The sequence below is a fragment of the Acipenser ruthenus genome, chromosome 38 (assembly GCF_902713425.1).
Source record: "Acipenser ruthenus chromosome 38, fAciRut3.2 maternal haplotype, whole genome shotgun sequence".
In the NCBI taxonomy this organism is placed as follows: Eukaryota; Metazoa; Chordata; class Actinopteri; order Acipenseriformes; family Acipenseridae; genus Acipenser; species Acipenser ruthenus.
The window spans coordinates 10,717,096-10,740,365 of NC_081226.1; the positions used below are offsets into that span (position 1 = coordinate 10,717,096).

General features: G+C 38.8%; 1 protein-coding gene across 1 annotated transcript in view; it reads left to right on the top strand.

Moving 5' to 3' along the window:
• Positions 1 to 23,270, top strand: part of LOC131707034 (putative C-type lectin domain family 20 member A) — a 118,423-nt gene that overhangs the window by 76,748 nt on the left and 18,405 nt on the right. The window contains exons 2-3 of the mRNA XM_059009082.1: positions 4,470 to 4,587; positions 22,617 to 22,664. Of these exons, the coding sequence (XP_058865065.1) occupies positions 22,628 to 22,664 (37 nt within the window). The 5' untranslated portion in view covers positions 4,470 to 4,587; positions 22,617 to 22,627. The remainder of the gene's footprint in view (positions 1 to 4,469; positions 4,588 to 22,616; positions 22,665 to 23,270) is intronic.

The following is a 23,270-nucleotide window of genomic DNA, read 5'->3' on the forward strand; positions in this document are numbered from 1 at the left end:
TGTGTGTGTGTGTCAGTGTGTGTGGGTGGGTGGGTGTGTGTGTGTGTGTGTGTCTCAGTGTATGTGTGTGTGTGTATTTTGTTGGTGGTTGGCAGGGATGGGGTTAATTCCTGTCCCTGCCAAAAACGTGTGAGAATGTGGCTGCTCCCAAATGGAATAATTGGTGTGAATTGGGAACAGCCACATCCTGTAAAAAGAGAACCCAACGCTCCATTAGAGAGACACTACCAGGGAGCTGGAACAAACGGAAGGTACAGTGTTTGAGCCACTTGTAAAAGTATATGGGTTTGTGAGAGGGAAACAGCTTAGCTGCCCAGTATAGTTTAGAACTGAAGCGTTTAGTTAGCACTCCTGGAAGGAGTTAGGTTTTGGCTTTGTTTATTTTGTTTTGTGTTTAAAATAAACATGCAGCCCTGCCCTGTTTAAAAACCTGCCTGTGCTTGTGGAGTGCTGTTCCTTTTTACACAAAAAGACAAGTGAAGACGGTCCTGCATGAGTCATTTGAGCAGGAATTCTTCTAATATTATATATATATATATATATATATATATATATATATATATATATATATATATATATATATATTTATAATCTCAATTGTAACATTTAACTTACATTAAATTTGCACCAGCATAAAAAGTCCTGTAGTCGATGGAATTGGCCTGGGTGTGCTTTACATCCAAATAGTCTGGTTAGAGAGGCGTCTGCAGTGTACTTGTGTGCGGCTCACTGCAGTGTACTTCTGTGGGGCTCACTGCAGTGTACATGTGTGCACCTCACTGCAGTGTACTTGTGTGCACCTCACTGCAGTGTACTTGTGTGCACCTCACTGCAGTGTACTTGTGTGCGGCCCACTGCAGTGTACTTGTGTGCACCTCACTGCAGTGTACTTGTGTGCACCTCACTGCAGTGTACTTGTGTGCACCTCACTGCAGTGTACTTGTCTGCGCCTCACTGCAGTGTACTTGTGTGCGGCTCACTGCAGTGTACTTGTGTGCGGCTCACTGCAGTGTACTTGTGTGCGCCTCACTGCAGTGTACATGTGTGGGCCTCACTGCAGTGTACATGTGTGGGGCTCACTGCAGTGTACATGTGTGGGGCTCACTGCAGTGTACATGTGTGAGGCTCACTGCAGTGTACTTTTATGCCAGTTGTCTTTTCTATTTGAGTGAGAGATGTATAGGACGTGAGTCCCGTCACTCTAAACAGAAGTTTATTAATTATATATAGTGTAGAGGGGTGCTTATTTTGTATTTATTTATTTATTTATTTATTTATTTATTTATTTATTTATTTATTTAAGTAATTTTTTCTTTTTTGTATGCTTGTTGTATTGAGGGTGCTGTGTGTGTCATGCAGGTTTATTTAATTCCAGCAAGCGCTGTGACGGTACGGGGGGGGGGAGTAATGTGTTCTATGATGGTTAATAATTTTATGACTTAAACACATTTACTAATTCTTTCTGATTTTTTTTTTTATAGACTCTGCCCCTTGGGTAACAGTATATATTTTAAACCATTAATTACATAATACCAAGACAAATGTAAAATATGTCTAGAAACTCCCAAACCTATTTTTTTAACCTCTCGTAACAGATGAGGAATATCTATTAAAAAATAGTTAAATATATCTAAATCAATATTTTAAAGCTTATGTTCAGAAAAAATAAATGTCCAGTTTAGTGGCCCAGCACCTACAATGTGTTGATCATGGCAAGAATAATAAGATGACTTTTTATACATTTAAACAAAGTACAGTAAAACACAGAGCCTGTTTTAAGAAGAAACCTCACATGTTTCATTTGTAGCTAAATATTAAATATCCAAGGTGTAACAAAGCTGACATACTTAATATATTACAACAGTTAAAAATGATTGGTAACCTTTGTTATTTTAATGCAATTATATTCCAATGAGAACATACATTTAAAAAGTAGCCTTGAAAGCACATACCCATTGATGAAAAGTTTATGTTTATTGTATGTAAATCCAGGTAAAGAATACAAAGTGCCTTCTATACCAAAATATAACAACGATTCCAGAATATGTACTCTTACTCTGAATCAGGGAAATTGTGTTTGTCAGACTTTCCACTTTTCTTTTAAGCTCATTATTTTGTAATGGGGAGAATCCCGTTAAATTCCTTTGTCATGCTTTTTAAATAAGTAGTGCATCCCATCTGCATGGTGTTATTTAATTTCCCACTTGCTGAATGTCTTATTAAATGAGTACTGGTGATTTGTCTATACTTAGATGTTTGTTAGCACAACAATGAACAAACTTAATGACAGGAAATGAAATGGTACATATCAGTGTTGCATACAAATGCCAGTTATCACTGGAATATTTTTTTGTAAATAAAAAAAAAATTCTACTGAATTTTGCAATTAAAAGTTTATAATCTTTTATCTTGATAGAGGTAGAAACTTAACCTACTAACTTGGTTGTGTTCAAGTATCTGCCATTAGGGGGCGGAAATTAGCTATTTAAATTGAATAGGATTATAAATATTTGAAGAATTATTTTTAAAGCTGTACAGTAGATAAGTTAGTATTTTTTTTGATCAACGTGTAATTCTAACTTGATATGAAATTACATTAAATTATATGGGATTATTAAATGTGGTCTGATACAAAATAAATACATTACACCTCCTCCTTCAAGATCTTCGTTTTTTTCATCGGGACCTAACTGCTTCTCCAAGCTGCTGTGCTGTTTTCTGACACTCGTTTTCTTATTTTTTTTAATGGAATTCTTAAATTATATAAAACAATTTATAAAAAAGAAAAACTAACATTGATAACGTGGAAAGAGTTTTTCAAGAATTAGCCCTTACCAGCATAATTAAACAGAATTTGAACTCATGAATGTGGTCTGACAAATAATAACAATAGTAATATTAATTAGTGAGCTACAAGGCGCCCTGTAGTCCAGAGGCATGCATTTTGACTATCTTCAAGCAATAACAAACCTCGCTGTCAGAATTCAGGAAACAATCCTCCTCATTGGGATATGTCTCTTTTTCTTTCATTCCTACTTTTCCTTTTGTTGTCTACAAATTGTAAGAATAATATCAGTTTTGTAGCTCTATAACAATAACATTGATATTTTTAAGATGTAATGTTTTTTGTTAATATATTATTCCTAAATGCTTTAATATTTAAGTCTTTCAAATGATCTGCCCATTTTCACATTTGACCATCTGTCACAGAGAAAACTATATTTGGTGTTGAGTTGTTTTTAAATTCCCTCAGTTTTCCATAACATATGCAGGAAAGAAAACCTTTGAACTAATTTGGAAATACTGCTATTGGTATGAATGCAATAGTTTGTAATAAAGTAACAATTGTATTTTTAAATACACAGTATTTCAGTGTAACAAGTTGTTTCTCTCTAGAGAGAGAGAGAGAGATTATTATAATTCCTATTTTCTATCTTAACTTACCAGAAAATTTGATTATTACTGCTGGACACTCTGTCCACTTGCATTTTGGTTTGTGTGAAAGTCCACCAGTGGGTCATGTTACACGAACTGCCTTGGTAAAATCATGGATTTCGTTGAGAGAAACGCTTTGATTTTCTGCTTCAACCCATTCCCGTCGTAAAAATCAAAAAGTGCATATTTCATCGAAGCCATGTTGTCAGACTTTTACTATGTGCCTATAAAAAATATTACAAAACACGTTACAAAACAGGGTCTATATAGACAGTTTAAAACGTTTTGTTTCGTTAATTTCACTCACCTGAGGTCAAAATTATTAAAGACGACGTTATCAGGAGACGACTTGAGGCTCGAGCGCTTCTGCCCGCGAGTCTATCTGCACGAGCGGCTTTTTTAAAACAAGACTGTGACAACCTGAAATCTCGCGCATCTGCTGAGGAGAAAGATTCGGCAATCTGATCCTCGCAAAGGTTAGGAATAATTACATTTATGATTATTTATATTTATTTGGGAATTAACTAATTATTAAACGTGAATAACAGAAAAACGTAAGTCTATTGGTGAGAACACTACGTTATTTACATTATTATATCGTGTTTAAAAAAAAAAAAAAATCGATGTTATTTCCTTAAATTTACATCTATATAAAGACACAATTGAAGATATATTGAAAGCTTAAAATAGACACGTTTTAATTGAAAATAGAAATCTATTTATCATTTATAAATATTAAAAAAAAAAAAAAAAAAAAAAAATCACTTCAGGTTTTTCTGGCAAATATAGATCATAGTAACCGTGGCCCTTACAAACGATATCTCTGTGAAGACATTGAAATCCCAAGGTCAACGAAACTAAGACTGTGTTCAGAAAATCACAGTGAACAGGGCATTGGAAAGAGATAGATAGATGGATGTGCACTCCTGTTCAAATATTGTTGAAAACAAACCCAGATATAAATTGTTATGAGGACCGAGTTTAATCTATCTGCCATTATTTATTTGTTAAAGATGTGTTCTTTTCAACTGTAGGATTCTTATAATTCTGAAGAAGAGAAACACTCAGACTGGAATAGAGCGTCCGGTCAATTTCAAGAGGAATCTAGGGTTTCTGAAAATGAAGAAAGTGAAGATTTCTGAAAGACCAAAGGTAAAATGTAATTTTATTTATTTTCTTTTTTAAAATGTAGCTGGAACTCCTCTACCTATCTCCCCTTAGGGAGGGGGTGTATGGCAATTGGGGCTGTAACGGAGCTGGGGCTGCGGCCGGGGCCACAGGTGCCTGTTTGGCCAGGGGTGAAAAGCAGCACAGATGCTGCAGGCCACCTCTCTCTCTCGAGGGCCAAGGTGGCATGTTGGATACTCCAAGCACCACGCACACAGGGTATGCCTATCCTTGCCTTGCCTTGTAGGCCGTACAGGCCATACCGTGTATGAAGCAAAAACTCTAGAAAAACCGAGGTAAAATCCTAGTCAAGTGTCATTCAACTTGCTAACTACAAACTGATGTGATCCATGCTCTAAAGATCTCTGATAGAGCGGATTGCTGTTGGTGTCTGTGACCGAGTGCTCTTGAGTGGCGTGCGAGTGGTGACGTCACGGACCAGAAACAGAAACCAAAACAAGGAATGGTGGTGGTGAAACTGAGTGCTACAGCGCTCAGCGTATTTATTAAATAATAAAACAAAACAAAAGGTTTAAACAAACACCAAACAAACAAAAGGGTACATTATTATTATTATTATTATTATTATTATTATTATTTATTTCTCAGCAGACGCCCTCATCCAGGGCGACTTACAATCGTAAGCAAATACATTTCAAGTGTTACAATACAAGTAATACAATAAGAGCAAGAAATACAATAACTTTTGTTCAGTGTGAGAAACCACAATTCAATAATACAGCAGATAATAGTGATAGTTACATCAGGATATGATTAAATAGTGATAGTTACATCAGGATGTGATTAAATACAAAGTACTGCAGGTTAAACACTTGGCAGATTACAGTATTCTGAAGTACAGGATTAGATGCAGTAAAATAGGGGGCAGATAAGAGCAGAATAAAGCACATTTACATGAAGGGTGATAGTGTCCCAGGATACAAACAGAGGAGTTCTACAGGTGCTGTTTGAAGAGGTGAGTCTTAAGGAGGCGCCGGAATGTGGTCAGGGACTGGGCAGTCCTGACATCTGTACTCTGAAGGCCAAACAAATAGAAATAAACAAATAAGCGTGCTGGTTTTCCCCCGGCACAATACTTAGCAGTTATTTTTAAGTTTTGTTTTCTCTCTCCCCTCTCTCTCTCTCTGCGCTCTCCCTCCTAATACCCTCTGCGCTCTCCCTCCTAATACCCTCTGCGCTCTCCCTCCTAATACCCTCTGCGCTCTCCCTCCTAATACCCTCTGCGCTCTCCCTCCTAATACCCTCTGCGCTCTCCCTCCTAATACCCTCTGCGCTCTCCCTCCTAATACCCTCTGCGCTCTCCCTCCTAATACCCTCTGCGCTCTCCCTCCTAATACCCTCTGCGCTCTCCCTCCTAATACCCTCTGCGCTCTCCCTCCTAATACCCTCTGCGCTCTCCCTCCTAATACCCTCTGCGCTCTCCCTCCTAATACCCTCTCCCCGAGGGTAGAGAGCTGCAGGTTTATATACAGTGACCATCTCCCGATTAGCAACAATTACTCAACGAATTAACTCAGGAGATGGTCACCGTCTGCACAAGTTTAATAAGGATACGTGACTGTCAGCCAGCTAAATAAATCGCTAGCTGATCAGTCACGCGCCGCAAACAATAATACAAATAATAATAAACAGTGCATATATATATATATATATAGGGTCGTATTTAAAAGTCTTTGTCTTTAAAAAACAGTTCCTGTCCTTACATTATATTCTATACTATACTTCCATATACTGGAAGGTAAGCATATTTTGAATCTCTTTTATATTGATGTAGTGCTATAAGGTATATGACTTATGTTTTAGTCTATGAGATTGACTTATTGGATGTTTTAGGACTTAGCGGTTAGAAACATCTCTATGTCCTCCTGAACGTCTCCCCTGAGCTTAAGAGTGTGCTTAGAATATATATATATATTATATGAGTACATGCGAATCTGACATTGTATTTGGGCACGGGTGTTTAAAGTCTGCAGGGAAAGGTTAATTGCCTTCCATGCCCAAGCATTTCACGTGCAGACTGTGCCCGGACTCGCTTGAATGATTAATAAGCAATTGAGTCCCGGCACAAAAAAAGAAGCAGCTTTTGCTCACTCGAGGTTAGTGTGTTCAGAGGAGGAACGTTACAAGCAAGAACTAAAAATACAGTATATGAGAAACAACTGCTACTGAGCTAATCGCTGTAACTGCACGGTTTTTTTGTTTTGTGTTTGTTTATTTTGGCCGTCATGTCATTTGCTTTGTTTTGTGTTTAAAAGTGTTTGGTTTGTTTCACCCTTTTTATTTAATAAGGAAACGAGAGCATTTGTGTCTCGCCCCGCAGTACTTGCCTATTGTTGTCATTCTCTTCCTGGTCTGACATCACCACAAAGTCATCCAGATCACAAGGTCTTTTCAGAAAAACACAGCCTTTAAATTAGACGAGGTTCTGAAATAGCTAAACCTCATTTTAAATCGGCCGCTAAAAATATTGTAAGATACTTGGTGTCAAATGTCGTAACCTCCCATAAGCCTGATAACCACGAAACCAGCCACTCAGCAATAAACCAACAAACCAGCAGAAAAAGAGCTTGTGAACAGGGGTGACGTCAGACCAGAAACACAGACTCAGGAAGTAGCGGGTGAAACGGCGCTCAGTGTTTTTATTAAATAATAAACAAAAGATTTAAACAAACACAACACACTAAATAAAAGGGCACGTTGGCCAAACAAATAAGTATCGTGCTGGTATATAAACCAGCACGCTTAGCAACTGTTTTGGTTTTAAATCGCTCTCTCGTACTCTCCTCTGTACACTCTTCCCTGAGCGCAGGCTTTTATATTCTGGCTGAGGGGTTAACTAGCAATTATTTAATTAAATTAATTAATTATCTTATTACCCCTCGGCCACAGTCTGCACGAGTTTAGTAAGGATGCGTGACTGTCAGCTAGTTAAATAATCAGTAGCTGATCAGTCACGCATCCTCACGAGGTTTTAGGAACAAAGGGGCGGGACACTCCGCCACAGAGCTCAAAAAAGAAAACTAGAAACATCTTTTAAATGATGGCACTGGTTCACTACATGTCTCAAGAATGTGTGAAATACGAACTGGATTTATTTACGGTCCCATACACCCAAACAAGTATAGATAAGAGCCTGTATGTGGAAATACCTCCACTATCAGCACCCCTCAAATTTTATATTACCATAATACTCTTTGAAGGCTTTCGTGCAAAATTACTAAAGCCAATGGGATGGATGTAGACAATGCTAGTCAGGTAGGTGATGTGACTTTAGGAGAAAGGCTAATTAGTCAAAGCAGTAAAACATACCCCTACAGAAGCCTTATAGAGGTCCTGCTCAGCTATAGCAAGGAGACATTGGAGTCTCAATTTACAGCAGGATTATTTTTCAAAGATGTTCTGGTACACGTGGATGTGAAGGACCCACAGGGGCCAATACAGGTCTAGAAAGAAGGCACACTTTTACTAGAAGCAGCCACATATTTGAACTTTTAGAAACCTTGTATGTAAAACTAGGCCATGCTGAAGCCCTGATGACTTAAGGCTAAATCCATGCCTGTAGTGGAGGCTATGATACATAAAAAAAAAAAAAAACTTTTAACTTTAAACATAGGAGGCTGTGTGGTCCAGTGGTTAAAGAAAAGGGCTTATAACCAGAAGGTCCCCTGTTCAAATCCCACTTCAGCCACTGACTCATTGTGTGACCCTGAGCAAGTCACTTAACCTCCTTGTGCTCCGTCTTTCAGGTGAGACGTTGTTGTAAGTGACTCTGCAGCTGATGCATAGTTCACACACCCTAGTCTCTGTAAGTCTCCTTGGATAAAGGCGTCTGCTAAATAAACAAATAACATAATAATAAATAACCCATTGAAAGAGTAGTTGTAAAGGTTTATAGTTTTCCTAGGGGAAGCCGAGTCTGTAATCAAGAGAATATGTTCCTAGGACAGCTACCAAAGTGTGGTTATTGGCTTAACAGATTATGATGCCTGTAGTGGAGGCTATGATATATAAAAAAACTTTTAACTTTAAACACCTTAAAGCCAACTTTATAGCATTGTACGTCGACGGTGAACAAACAACCTCAAAACATTTATACACTAACACTACATTAACACTAGAACCGCCATGGCAGTCATTTTGACAGGTTGAGGTTTTCAAATTTAAAAACTCTGCGTGTCCGAGTTATGCAGTTGCCCGTTTTTCTAAATACATGTATTAAATACCCTAACAGCGTTTGAAAGGCAGGATAATGAAAATAAGGATGTTATAATCCTGCCCACCTAGAACCGCCAAAACTACCTTTTACAATGCATGTTTTTATTTTGAACATAACCTACAGTATTCTATTTTTTATACAAGCCTGTTATCTCTACTGGACCTGGAAGCCGTCAATTAATTTGTTTTGTACAAGGAATGCACCAGGGAAAATATCAGTAGGAGAGATTTCATTTTGAAGCCACAGTGCTTCAGAAGAAACATTTTGATTAGAAAACTATAAAGCAGAGTGTTGCAGCTCAGCCTGGATTCAGTGCTGCACCCAGTGACACAGGCAAGAGGAAACATATGCTACTTTTGTTTTAAGTTAAAAATAATTGTTTTACAGTTTTGTATGTACATATCCCTGTTTACACACTAGTTTCTTTTGAAATGTTTATTTTATTATAGTTTTTCATTTTTTGAAGTAGTGCTTTATATGTGGTTAGAAAATAAACCCTTTTTATGCTTAATTGTTCATTTATTACTATTAATATTATTATTTATTTCTTAGACGCCCTTATCCAGATTTAAAGACAGTATTTCGGCTGTGCAGATGTTTGATATGACGTGATTGAATAAAACTTTGGAGTTGTATCTGATCATGTGTCTTTCATTTTAATATTGATGTTGTTTAAAATGTAGCTGTCATATTGACTGCCGCTGGTGGTTTGAGGTATGAGTATAACCGCGGCGGCTCTAGTGTTAAATCATCTATAATGATTAAACTGACTTTGTTAGGGGACAATAATGTATCGTCACACAACGATGCCGATATTCCTTCAACAAATGTGTAAATCTACTCACTCAACAGATCATCATATAGTGCTTGTCTGCACAAGTTTTGAACTAATCGAGGTCGGTTATTTTGGAATTTTCATAATTAAGACACGTTTGACCTGTATTAGTCTTGTAACCATCTGTATTCATCGGGTGTAAGTTCGCTAGTTAATTCACCAAGATAATCACCTAGTTGGGTCAAACGCATCAACGGAAGGGGAGGAGTGTAGACGCCATAAATCAATCAAGCAAGGGGTAATAAAGGCATTCTGACACATGGTGTCATGCCTTTACTATATAATAATAGTAATAATAATAGTAATAATAATAATACAGCTCTCTTGCTTCATATTGATTCTTTGTCACCCATGATTTTGTGTATTAGAAGTTATGGATGTATTAACATAGAAGTACATTATCAGATAATGCTTCTGTCCCAGTACTTGTTACAGGAGTAGTCTAGTCCCTGAGGTCTGCATTTTAATTCTGGCAGCGCTGTCCTTATTTATCATTACATTGTTATATTTTGCTTTTTAAAAGGATGACTACAATAATTCTGAAAGAACAAAGAAAGAACACTGTCCAGCACAGAGAGCACTGAGTGACTCTCATACCTGCAGCCCAGCATGGGGGAGAGGCACAGAGAGCACTGAGTGACTCTCATACCTACAGACCAGCATGGGGGAGAGGCGCAGAGAGCCCTGAGTGACTCTCATACCTGCAGACCAGCATGGGGGAGAGGCACAGAGAGCACTGAGTGACTCTCATACCTACAGACCAGCATGGGGGAGAGGCGCAGAGAGCCCTGAGTGACTCTCATACCTGCAGACCAGCATGGGGGAGAGGCACAGAGAGCACTGAGTGACTCTCATACCTACAGACCAGCATGGGGGAGAGGCACAGAGAGCACTGAGTGACTCTCATACCTGCAGCCCAGCATGGGGGAGAGGCACAGAGAGCACTGAGTGACTCTCATACCTACAGACCAGCATGGGGGAGAGGCACAGAGAGCACTGAGTGACTCTCATACCTACAGACCAGCATGGGGGAGAGGCACAGAGAGCCCTGAGTGACTCTCATACCTGCAGACCAGCATGGGGGGAGAGGCACAGAGAGCACTGAGTGACTCTCATACCTGCAGACCAGCATGGGGGAGAGGCGCAGAGAGCCCTGAGTGACTCTCATAGCTGCAGACCAGCATGGGGGAGAGGGGTGCTGGATGGAGTTGTATCTTGAGGTGATTCAAAATATAGAAAATATATGAACTGCACCAATCATGCTGTGTTTGTATAAGCAAGCCTGAAATATACTGTGCACTGGTTTTGTTTTTTTATTTCTTTAACTGAGCTGCTCACGTTGCAGTATTTATAACATCTGATTTGTTTGCGAGGGCCGCAGCGCACACCTGTTGTTACTGTAGATACAAACTAGTGAGATTTGAATGTCTCCATGGCAACAGGGTTCCAGTACAGGTCATGTGTTGAGCAAGTTGGTTTCTACATTATTAGCAATACTGATACACGGTGCAATTAGGTCCAAATAGAGCCCCAGGGTCGAACTCCACTGGCTTTACAATGGGGGCAGCAGGATTTGAAACCATGTTCTTAACTTGAATAGATCATCGGGAGTGGCAAGACTGGTACAGCATTCAGTGTGATCCCTGTCTGGACAGTCACCATTGAGAAACCCACTGAAGGGTTGTAATGAAGAGCAGATATCCCACCCAGTCATTGTGCATTATACATGGATAAGGACTGGAGTGCCATTGCACTTGTGGGACGGCTTCCTTATTAAAATCTACTGTCTGTTTTGGAAGAGGGGATGCTTATCCACTCAGGGATTCCAGTCAGGAAGCAGGCAGTCTGAGTCGGGTAACATGGGACACAAATGTCCCACCCCAAGAACCACAAACCAGCAGGGGTGGTCAGATACAAAGTGCCTGCATATAAAAACCATGGATACTGAAATTTAAAGCAGCTGTCTGAACAGTGCTTGGTGACACTGTATCATATAAACAGCCGTGGCTATTAAACCATAGGAGGGCTGCTTGAGTCTGGTTTGGTGCCACAGTGATGGTTTTGAATTTCTTTGGTCCTTTCTGCAGTTCATTTTCCAAAACAAAATATAGAATTAAATAAGATGAATTATGGAACAGTACAGAAAGGCTTTCTGTAATTCTAGGTTGTATTGCATTGTATCTAGCTCTTTGCACAGCCTTGCTTGTCAGGAAACATCAAATCAGATGTTTTCAATACTGCAACACGCAATGCTGGGTCATAAGGGAAATGCTGGGTTTTTAGGCAAACACTGAGGAACAAAATAATTATAATTGATTAGGTGTTTTCAATATATATTTGTTAGTTTCGTACAAAATTTAAAATGTCATCTAACAAGTGATTTACCGTGTAAAGCAATTTATTTTAACAACGTTCTGGTGCAGCAAAACTGTAATAGTAAGAACTGTAAAAACTTGTTTATTCATACAAATCTGTGTTCTCTAACGTTTTATAATACCAGACTCACCAATTTAATTAAAGAAATTCAGCTGCTAAAGGCTGCTCGTCTCAGCTCCCCGTCTCATTTCACTTCTACCTAGCAACAGCACAGACAGCCTCTCTGATAGGCTGCACCGTCACAGCACTTGCTGGAATTAAATAAACCTGCACTCCACACACAGCACCCTCAGTACAACAATCATACAAAAAATACTTTTTTTTTTTTTTTTTACAGAATTGTGCAAATATTGTTAAAAAAAAAAAAAAAAATCATACCTCTAATACTGTATGTAATTAAGAAGCTGCTGTATACAGTGATGGGGCTCACATCCTAATGATACCTCTCTCTCTCTCAAATAGAAAAGACAACTGGCATAAAAGTACACTGCAGTGAGGCGCACACAAGTACAATGCAGTGAGCCGCACACAAGTACAATGCAGTGAGCCTCGTACAAGTACACTGCAGCGAGCCCCACACAAGTACAATGCAGCGAGCCCCGCACAAGTACACTGCAGCGAGCCCCACACAAGTACACTGCAGCGAGCCGCACACAAGTACACTGCAGCGAGCCGCACACAAGTACACTGCAGTGTTCCGCACACAAGTACACTGCAGTGTTCCGCACACAAGTACACTGCAGTGAGCCGCACACAAGTACACTGCAGTGAGCCTCTTTAGCTGAACTATTTGGATGCAAAGCACACCCAGGCCAATGCCATCAACTAAAGGACTTTTAATTATGTTACATATCTAATGGAAGTTAATTCTACAATATATATATTTTTTTATAAGAATTCCTGATCAAATTACCCCAGCATTTAACCCCAAATCAGGCTTAAACAGAAAAGGGCTGTGTGACAAACCAGGGTGTTTTTGCCACATGCAGGACTGTCTTCACTTGTCTTTTTGTGTAAAAAAGAACAGCACTCCACAAGCACAGGCAGGTTTTTAAAAAGGGCAGGCCTGTATCTTATTTTAAACACAAAACAAAATAAACAAAGCCAAAACCTAACTCCTTCCAGGAGTGCTAACTAAACGCTTCAATTCTAAACTATACTGGGCAGCTAAGCGGTTTCCCTCTCACAAACCCATATACTTTTACAAGTGGCTCAAACACTGTACCTTCCGTTTGTTCCAGCTCCCTGGTAGTGTCTCTCTAATGGAGCGTTGGGTTCTCTTCTTACAGGATGTGGCTGTTCCCAATTCACAACAATTATTCCATTTGGGAGCAGCCACATTCTCACACGTTTTTGGCAGGGACAGGAATTAACCCCATCCCTGCCAACCACCAACAAAACACACCCACATACACCCACACATACACTGAGACACACACACACACACACACACACACACACACACACACACCCACACACACACACTATTTACAGGCAGGGCACTTGCTCTGCCACAGACTGTATAAGGAAAAATATATGAATGCAATCGATTGCAGTAAAACAATAACAAAAATAAAAACATTAAAAAGCAATACATCTCAATAATAATAATAATAATAATAATAATAATAATAATAATAATAATAAAGCTCTCTAGCTTCATATTGATTATTTTGTGTATTCAAAGTTATGGATGTGTTAATACAGAAGTACATTATCAGATAATGCTTCTGTCCCAGTACTTGTTACAGGAGTAGTCTAGTCCCTGAGGTCTGCATTTTAATTCTGGCAGCGCTGTCCTTATTTATCATTACATTGTTATATTTTGCTTTTTAAAAGGATGACTACAATAATTCTGAAAGAACAAAGAAAGAACACTGTCCAGCACAGAGAGCACTGAGTGACTCTCATACCTGCAGCCCAGCATGGGGGAGAGGCACAGAGAGCACTGAGTGACTCTCATACCTGCAGACTAGCATGGGAGAGAGGCGCAGAGAGCCCCGAGTGACTCTCATACCTGCAGACCAGCATGGGGGAGAGGCACAGAGAGCCCTGAGTGACTCTCATACCTGCAGACCAGCATGGGGGAGAGGCACAGAGAGCCCTGAGTGACTCTCATACCTGTAGACCAGCATGGGGGAGAGGCACAGAGAGCCCTGAGTGACTCTCATACCTGCACACCAGCATGGGGGAGAGGGGTGCTGGATGGAGTTGTATCTTCAGAGGGGATTCAAAATAAAGAAAATATATGAAGTGCACCAATCATGCTGTGTTTGTATAAGCAAGCCTGAAATATACTTTGCACTGGTTTCGTTTTTTTTATTTCTTTAACTGAGCTGCTCACGTTGCAGTAGTTAAAACATCTGATTTGTTTGCGAGGGCTGCAGCGCACACCTGTTGTTATTGTAGATACAAACTAGTGAGATTTGAATGTCTCCATGGCAACAGGGTTCCAGTACAGGTCATGTGTTGAGCAAGTTGGTTTCTACAGAATTAGCAATACTGATACACGGTGCAATTAGGTCCAAATAGAGCCCCAGGGTCGAACTCCACTGGCTTTGCAATGGGGGCAGCGGGATTTGAAACCATGTTCTTAACCTGAATAGATCATCGGGAGTGGCAAGACTGGTACAGCATTCAGTGTGATCCCTGTCTGGACAGTCACCATTGAGAAACCCACTGAAGGGGTGCAATGAAGAGCAGATATCCCACCCAGTCATTGTGCATTATACATGGATAAGGACTGCAGTGCCATTGCACTTGTGGGACGGCTTCCTTATTAAAATCTACTGTCCGTTTTGGAAGAGGGGATGCTTATCCACTCAGGGATTCCAGTCAGGAAGCAGGCAGTCTGAGTCGGGTAACATGGGACACAAATGTCCCACCCCAAGAACCACAAACCAGCAGGGGTGGTCAGATACAAGAGTGCCTGCATATAAAAACCATGGATACTGAAATTTAAAGCAGCTGTCTGAACAGTGTTTGGTGACACTGTATCATATAAACAGCCGTAGCTATTAAACCACAGGGGGGCTGCTTGAGTCTGGTTTGGTGCTACAAAATATAGAATTAAAAGATGAATTATGGAACAGTACAGAAAGGCTTTCTGTAATTCTATGCTGTATTGCGTTGTATCTAGCTCTTTGCACAGCCTTGCTTGTCAGGAAACATCAAATCAGATGTTTTCAATACTGCAACACACGATGCTGGGTCATAAGGGAAATGCTGGGTCTTTAGGCAAACACTGTGAAGCTAGACAATTATCATTCATTCTGTGTTTTCAATGTTTGTCTCATGCAAATTTATTTTAAAACAATGTTATTGAATAAGTGATTGATTATGTAAGCAATTTATTTTAACAATGTTCTGGTGCAGCAAAACTGTAACAGTAAGAATTGTAAAAGCTTGTGTATTCATACAAATCCGTGTTGTCTAACGTTTTAAAATCTCACAGTCAACAAGTTTAACGTGAAGAATTCAGCTGCTAAAGGCTGCTCGTCTCAGCTCCCCGTCTCATTTCACTTTTACCTAGCAACAGCACAGACAGCCTCTCTGATAGGCTGCACCGTCACAGCACTTGCTGGAATTAAATAAACCTGCACTCCACACACAGCACCCTCAATACAACAATCATACAAAAAATAAACTTTTTTTTTTTTTTTTTTACAGAATTGTGCAAATATTGTAAAAAAAATAATCACACCTCTATACTGTATGTAATTAATAAGCTGCTGTATACAGTGATGGGACTCACATCCTAATGATACCTCTGTCTCTCTCTCAAATAGAAGACAACAGGCACACAAGCACACTGCAGTGAGCTGCACACAAGCACACTGCAGTGAGCTGCACACAAGCACACTGCAGTGAGCCGCACACAAGTACACTGCAGCGAGCCGCACACAAGCACACTGCAGTGAGCCTCACACAAGTACACTGCAGTGAGCCGCACACAAGCACACTGCAGCGAGCCCCACACAAGTACACTCCAGCGAGCCCCACACAAGCACACTCCAGCGAGCCCCACACAAGCACACTGCAGTGAGCCGCACACAAGCACACTGCAACGAGCCCCACACAAGCACACTCCAGCGAGCCCCACACAAGCACCCTGCAGTGAGACGCACACTGCAACGAGCCCCACACAAGTACACTCCAGCGAGCCCCACACAAGCACACTGCAGTGAGCCGCACACAAGCACACTGCAGTGAGCCCCACACAAGCACACTCCAGCGAGCCCCACACAAGCATACTGCAGCGAGCCGCACACAAGCACACTGCAGTGAGCCCCACACAAGCACACTGCAGTGAGCCCCACACAAGCACACTGCTTTGAGCCGCACACAAGCACACTGCAGCGAGCCGCACACAAGCACACTGCAGCGAGCCCCACACAAGTACACTCCAGCGAGCCCCACACAAGCACACTGCAGTGAGCCGCACACAAGCACACTGCAGTGAGCCCCACACAAGCACACTGCAGTGAGCCCCACACAAGTACACTGCAGTGAGCCCCACACAAGTACACTGCAGTGAGCCGCACACAAGTACACTGCAGTGAGCCCCACACAAGTACACTGCAGTGAGCCTCACACAAGTACACTGCAGTGAGCCTCACACAAGTACACTGCAGTGAGCCTCACACAAGTACACTGCAGTGAGCCTCACACAAGTGCAAAGCAGACACCTCTTTAGCTGAACTATTTGGATTTAAGTATATCTGACTAATAAATCACTATGGTAATCAGCTCCTAATCAGAAGCAATGTGTTTGTTCCTTAGTGCACCTTTTTAAAATGGGAGTGACAGTCACTGTGTAAAGTATGAAGTCATTGGCTGTGCTGTTTGTCTCCACCCATCATACTCAGTATATCATATCATGTCTAAACTGAGCGTCATATTGTCAGCGCGTTTCCAGCCGGGGAGGAGAACACTTTGGCACTGCTTTGAGTGTAAGGTAAGACTTTCCTAAAACATGATCTAGATGTATGTGTCTGTATGTGCATTACTAAATATCCATAAAAAAAAAAACAACAGCAGCATGTATATATTTGAAATTCCTGTGTCCCAACAGGTTTTAAATTATATATATATAATTAAGGAGGCAGTTTCCTCAATAGCCCACGTTGAACATATCAGCCTTATAGTTGCTTCTTTTAGAAGGAGTTTACTGTCTATAGGAAATAAACTCAGCAAATCTGTATGATTAAATTGCAATGTATTGTTATACACTGCTATGAAATATATGAACAAATATTGTGAATATATTCATTACAAATATCCGTGATACAGGGTTAAAATGTCAAATGTGACCAATGTTCTTGTTATTATTATTATTATTATTATTATTATTATTATTTAATGCTTTTTTATATTTGTTTTGTTTTACTGCAGATGATTGTATTCATATATTTTCTATTCTGTTTAAGTCTGTTTTGATGAGTTAAATGCGAGCGTCATTTGAGCAGGAATTCTTATATATATATATATATATATATACTGTAGAATTGTATTCAATTCAATATGTGGCAGCATAAACACTCATTTGGTTGATGGAATTTGCCTGGGTGTGCTTTGGGTAGCATTGTTTAGCTCTGCTCACACCTGCCAAGGAAACATTCAAATCAGATGTTTTCAATAATTAAAAGTGCAATCCTGGGTCTTTATGCAAACACAGTTAAACGAAATCATTCTAATTGATGATGTGTATTGCATGTATTATTGTTTGCTTCATGCAATAGTACTTGTCAATTTTAATTTGAATCTTATAAGTGACTGATCGTGTGAAGCAGTTTATTTTATCAATGTATCTCACAGGGTTCGGGTGCAGCAGCACAACTCGTTTTCTTTTTCAAGTCCAGTCGGTTTTGGGTACTGAATGCATCAGAGAAATAGAAAAGGGATTGTAAAATAAATAAATAAATGAATGAAATGTTTGAAACGTGCACTGAAGAGTAGACGCGCTGGTATAAATCGAAGCCAGAACATAAACTATTGTATTATTGTATTGATATTTTTATTGTACTGCAGATGATATCATTCAAGAGACGGGTGTGTATCATTGTCATTATACAGACCTATTCCGTCTATTAGCACAGCGTTCGGTTAAAACATGAATTCTGAGTTAAAGTGATTTACCTGGAGTGGATTCCGTATATTAATATCTTCACGTCTGTTGCATGCAAACGGTTTTTAAAAGTTTAATTTTCATCTAGTTAGTGGCTGATGTGTAAAGCGCTGGATTATCACAGTAGCGGCTGCATGACAGCAGTTTAGCAGCGGTGTTGTGATGCTGCACAACTGTGGAGTTAGAATTGGAACAAAACCTAAACTGGAATCGTCTTATTAAAATCTCAAACTCAACGAGTTAACTAACCCCGTACTCTTTAAAATAATGTTTGCCATTTTAAATACTAAAGCACTGTAAAGTGTTGACACGTCCTAATAAATGTGAAATTCAAACCATTCATACGAGACAGTCCGCTAAACGATAGGAGAAACAAAACAAGGAAAGTCATTTGTAAAAACAGCTACCTCACAATCATTACCACAGTAAGGATCTGACTGGATCTTTACAAAGCTTGATCCCGTGTCTCAAACAGCTTGGCTCAGTGTGGAATCATATTGTTATGTAGATAACAGAGTGAATAGGATTTTATTTAGTTAAGTAATTTCATCTTTTATTTATTTACATTTTTATTTGAGCAATTCATATTCAGTATTCAGGTTAATTTTACTTTTCCATGTCTCCGATCAACATACGCAAATAAACATACTTTTTAAACACGCACACGGGTGAAACGTGTAACCTGTTCTGTAGTGATGTAACGACAATCACAAGTCTACGTTTCTGAAGATGATTATATTGAAACGTGTAACCTATTCTGTAGTGATGTAACGACAATCACAAGTCTACGTTTCTGAAGATGATTATATTGAAACGTGTAACCTATTCTGTAGTGATGTAACGACAATCACAAGTCTACGTTTCTGAAGATGATTATATTGAAACGTGTAACCTATTCTGTAGTGATGTAACGACAATCACAAGTCTACGTTTCTGAAGATGATTATATTGAAACGTGTAACCTATTCTGTAGTGATGTAACGACAATCACAAGTCTACGTTTCTGAAGATGATTATATTGTTAGCACAGTGAAAGCCGGGAGAGTTTGTAGGTGTTCGCGTAGTTCATAATGAAGGCAAGGTTTCTCCGTGGAATATAGTACTTTTATTGCAGATTTTATTTTATATATATATATATTATAATAGAAAACTAAAGCATTCATTCGATTCGCTGTAAGCTGCTTGTCTCACCTCTATCAAGAACACACGCACCCTGTAGCTGTGCAAGGCTGCTACGTCACAGGGCTTGCGGTGAGGAAAGCGTCATTAAAGACGCAGAACACAAACAGGTCCTCAATACTACTTAACTGTACACTCAAATCATAGCACAATATTTTATATATATATATATATATATATATATATATATATATATATATATATATATATATATATATATATATATGAACTGCGTAGTCATAATCAATGCTACTACTAAAATAATGTTAATAACAACAATAATCATCCTACTACGACTACTACTAATAATAATAATAATAGTGTTGTTTTACTTATATTGTAGTAAAACATAGCAAATACATTCTACAATCCTATGTACAAAAAATCTGATTGAAAGTATATTTCGCTTGGCATGCAGTTTGTTTCTGAAATAACTGGACCCCATAACTTCAAGTAGTGTCGTCTGTGTTCATTGATACGCTGCCCCCCTATTAAAGCTGTTAACTGGAATGGTAATGGTCTATGATACGGGTGTGTTGTTTGAACACGGTGTGCTTTTCTCTTACCTTTTCACTGCTGCAGCTTTCAGGTGTGTAAGAGCCTGTTATTTCCACTGAAATCTCCTCTCATGAACACATTGCCAGCGGTTTCAGCTGCATGTGAATATTGCGATTTAATGCGTGGTTTGTTTGGTGTGCGTTGTGGCGGGTCAAAATAACTTTGAGGTTTTGGGGGATTTCTGATTCTTTTGGTGTTTTGTTGTCGTCGCTGTATTTATTAGTTTTGATTAACAAAGATTTAGCTTTTGAGTTATTTTAATAATCTTTTTTTTATTCAGTTTCATGTTTTAATTAAAGTCCAGTATTTATGAACATGTCCTAAGCTATTGCTGTTTACTTTTTAACAAACTGGGGGAGAGGAGTTTTGTTTCTGCGAGTTAAGTGAGATTGAACCTCATGATAAAATCCGACCGAATCAAAGCCCTTAATTGTTACTGATACCAAGTGACAGAATGAACCTTTAGCTGAACTTTTCTGATGAAACGCATCATTTTCCCTTAGTCTGTCTTTGGGTAGGTGCAGTTTTGTATTTTGACCACCTGGTGGCAGTGCACAATTAACTTCAGTATGGGATGCCATGTGTAAAAAAAAAAAAAAAAAAAAAAAAAGTTCATATTTTAACATCTTTTTTTCCAGATTAACTTAAATCTTGTATTTTTTCCCCAGATTTATAAATGTTGTGAAAATAAATATTTTTTTTTTAATGTGTACATTCAGATATAATTTATAAATCTAGATACAAGATTTAACATTTAGCTAAATATTTAACTAAATCTTAAAACTCTTAGCTAAATTTAACATTTAGCTAAATATTTAACTGGCCAGCTAAATCAGGAGATTGTATGCAAATGAACTCCGCCCACTTTGTGCTTTCACGCGATTTGATTGGCGATTTGAGAGCCTAAATGTTTATAAACAGTATGGTTAATTTATAAACAGTATGTTTAATTTATAAACAGTATGGTTAATTTATTTTCAAGATGGTTCATTTATAAACAGTATGGTTAATTTATAAACAGTATGTTTAATTTATAAACAGTATGGTTAATTTATTTTTTAAGATGGTTAATTTATTTTCAAGATGGTTAATTTATAAACAGTATGATTAATTTATTTTTTAAGATGGTTAATTTATTTTTAAGATGGTTAATTTATAAACAGTATGGTTAATTTATAAACAGTATGTTTAATTTATAAACAGTATGTTTAATTTATTTTTAAGATGGTTCATTTATAAACAGTATGGTTAATTTATTTTAAAAGCATGACAGCCTAGCCTTCCCCATAGGAACTGGCATTTTGCCAGTGTAAATGTAAAACATGGATTTGTGCGCTGGTGTTGTGGCATGTGTGAGTAATGCTGCCACTGCACTACGTGAACGAGAACGAAATAATAATTATTATTATTATTTATTTCTTAGCAGACGCCCTTATCCAGGGCGACTTACAATTATTACAAGATATCACATTATTTTTTACATACAATTCCCCATTTATACAGTTGGGTTTTTACTGGAGTAATCTAGGTAAAGTACCTTGCTCAAGGGTACAGCAGCAGTGTCCCCCACCTGGGATTGAACCCACGACCCTCCGGTCAAGAGTCCAGAGCCCTAACCACTACTCCACACTGCTGCCCATAAATCAGCGACTTGTTCATTCACACGTCTGCTAAGAAATAAATAAATAAACACGTGGGACCTCAGACTCAATAAAGGTTGTTTATATATATATATATATATATATATATACAGTGCATGGCATGCGTGCCTCTATTATACCCGAGATAAACAACAATCAAATGACAACTCTTCCTCTAGTGACGTACAGATTCTGTGAATCACTGCATCAGTGGGGATGCGGGAAAGGGTGCGCAATGAATAACAAGGAATGACGGGAATTGTAGCATATTTCAGAAAAGTATTTATGTAGGATTAATGGTTAGAAGGCGAATATACAACTTCGCTTTTTAAATAAATGTTTCCCCAGAGGCTGGTTTTCAGCGGGTTCCAGTCATTAGTAAAAGCCAGCATAAGTTACCTTTTGAAAGTGTTGTGTCCTCGTAGTTCATGATGCTATTTGATCGGTTTTCGTCTGCTTTTCCCTGGAGGAACGTCATCTGCCTGTTACTCCCTGTCAATTACACATTTGCTTTGTACTGATTGAATCCTAAATAGACTGATTGTACCAACGGATTTAAGGATGAATGTGCGCTCACCGCATTTCCTTATTTTAGGGGATTTTGTTTGTGTATCGCTTCGATTTTCAGACAAAGTGCTAAAATAATTTGTTTGGTAAAATGTATACCAAAACACTGAAATACCGACACTTTTGAGTATAGATGCCAGTGTTTATAAATGAATCATACTGTTCATAAATTAACCATACTGTTCACAAATTAACCACTGTTCACAAATTAACCATACTATTTATAAATTAACCACTGTTCACAAATTAACCATACTGTTTATAAATTAACCATCTTAAAAATAAATTAACCATACTGTTTATAAATTAACCAATGAATTATTTCCTGAACGGCTCCTCATGGGTTTTATCTTTAAAATGAAATACATTAGTTTTATTTCTGCATCTCTGAATAAACAGCAGCTCCCACACATAATACAGTTATTGTAATCCAGCAGAAAAGAAGCTTAACCTGCATTGCGGTGATTCATAGAAAGTCTTCTGTTTCTAATGCAGAGTCTGCTGAGATGGGGGAGAGAGGGCTGCTCATCCTTCTGCTTGCAGGTGAGTTTCCTTTATTTCTGCTTTTCTCTCTGTTTGCTTTGATATTGTCCACATTCCCTCTCAGAGAAGATCATGCGGTTCTTAAAGCTGCAGTGTCCCTCAATCACGTTCAATCTAAACTAACGTGTGATTCCTGGGTGTGTGTTTACTGCAGTCTTCCATAGTTTACCACTTCTGCCAAGCAGGCGTTGTTGGTTTTCCACTTTGTTTGCATTCCCTAAAGGTAGTTTCAGCTGCAGACTCACAAGCTTAAAAATATTTGAACGCCTTCTTCTCTGAAACCGTTATGCTGATTGAAGCGAAACTTTGCATACATAGCGTTGGAAAGGTTGTCTATAAAATGTGTTCAAAGCAAGTCGCTATGTATAAAAACATGGCTGCCACGAGCCAATCAAATTTCAGCTATGGTCAATTTGCACATATTTACATATATTGCAGTATTTATCTATGGTACAATGTTGTAGATACATGAATCTTCACACAGCAGTGAAAGCCTATGGGAATGTATGCTCTATTAAAAACATATCTTGACCTCTCATTTAAGGTCAAATGTAGAACAAGCTTTTAACTCCTTACAAAGTGTACATAGGGTCATGGCTACGATGG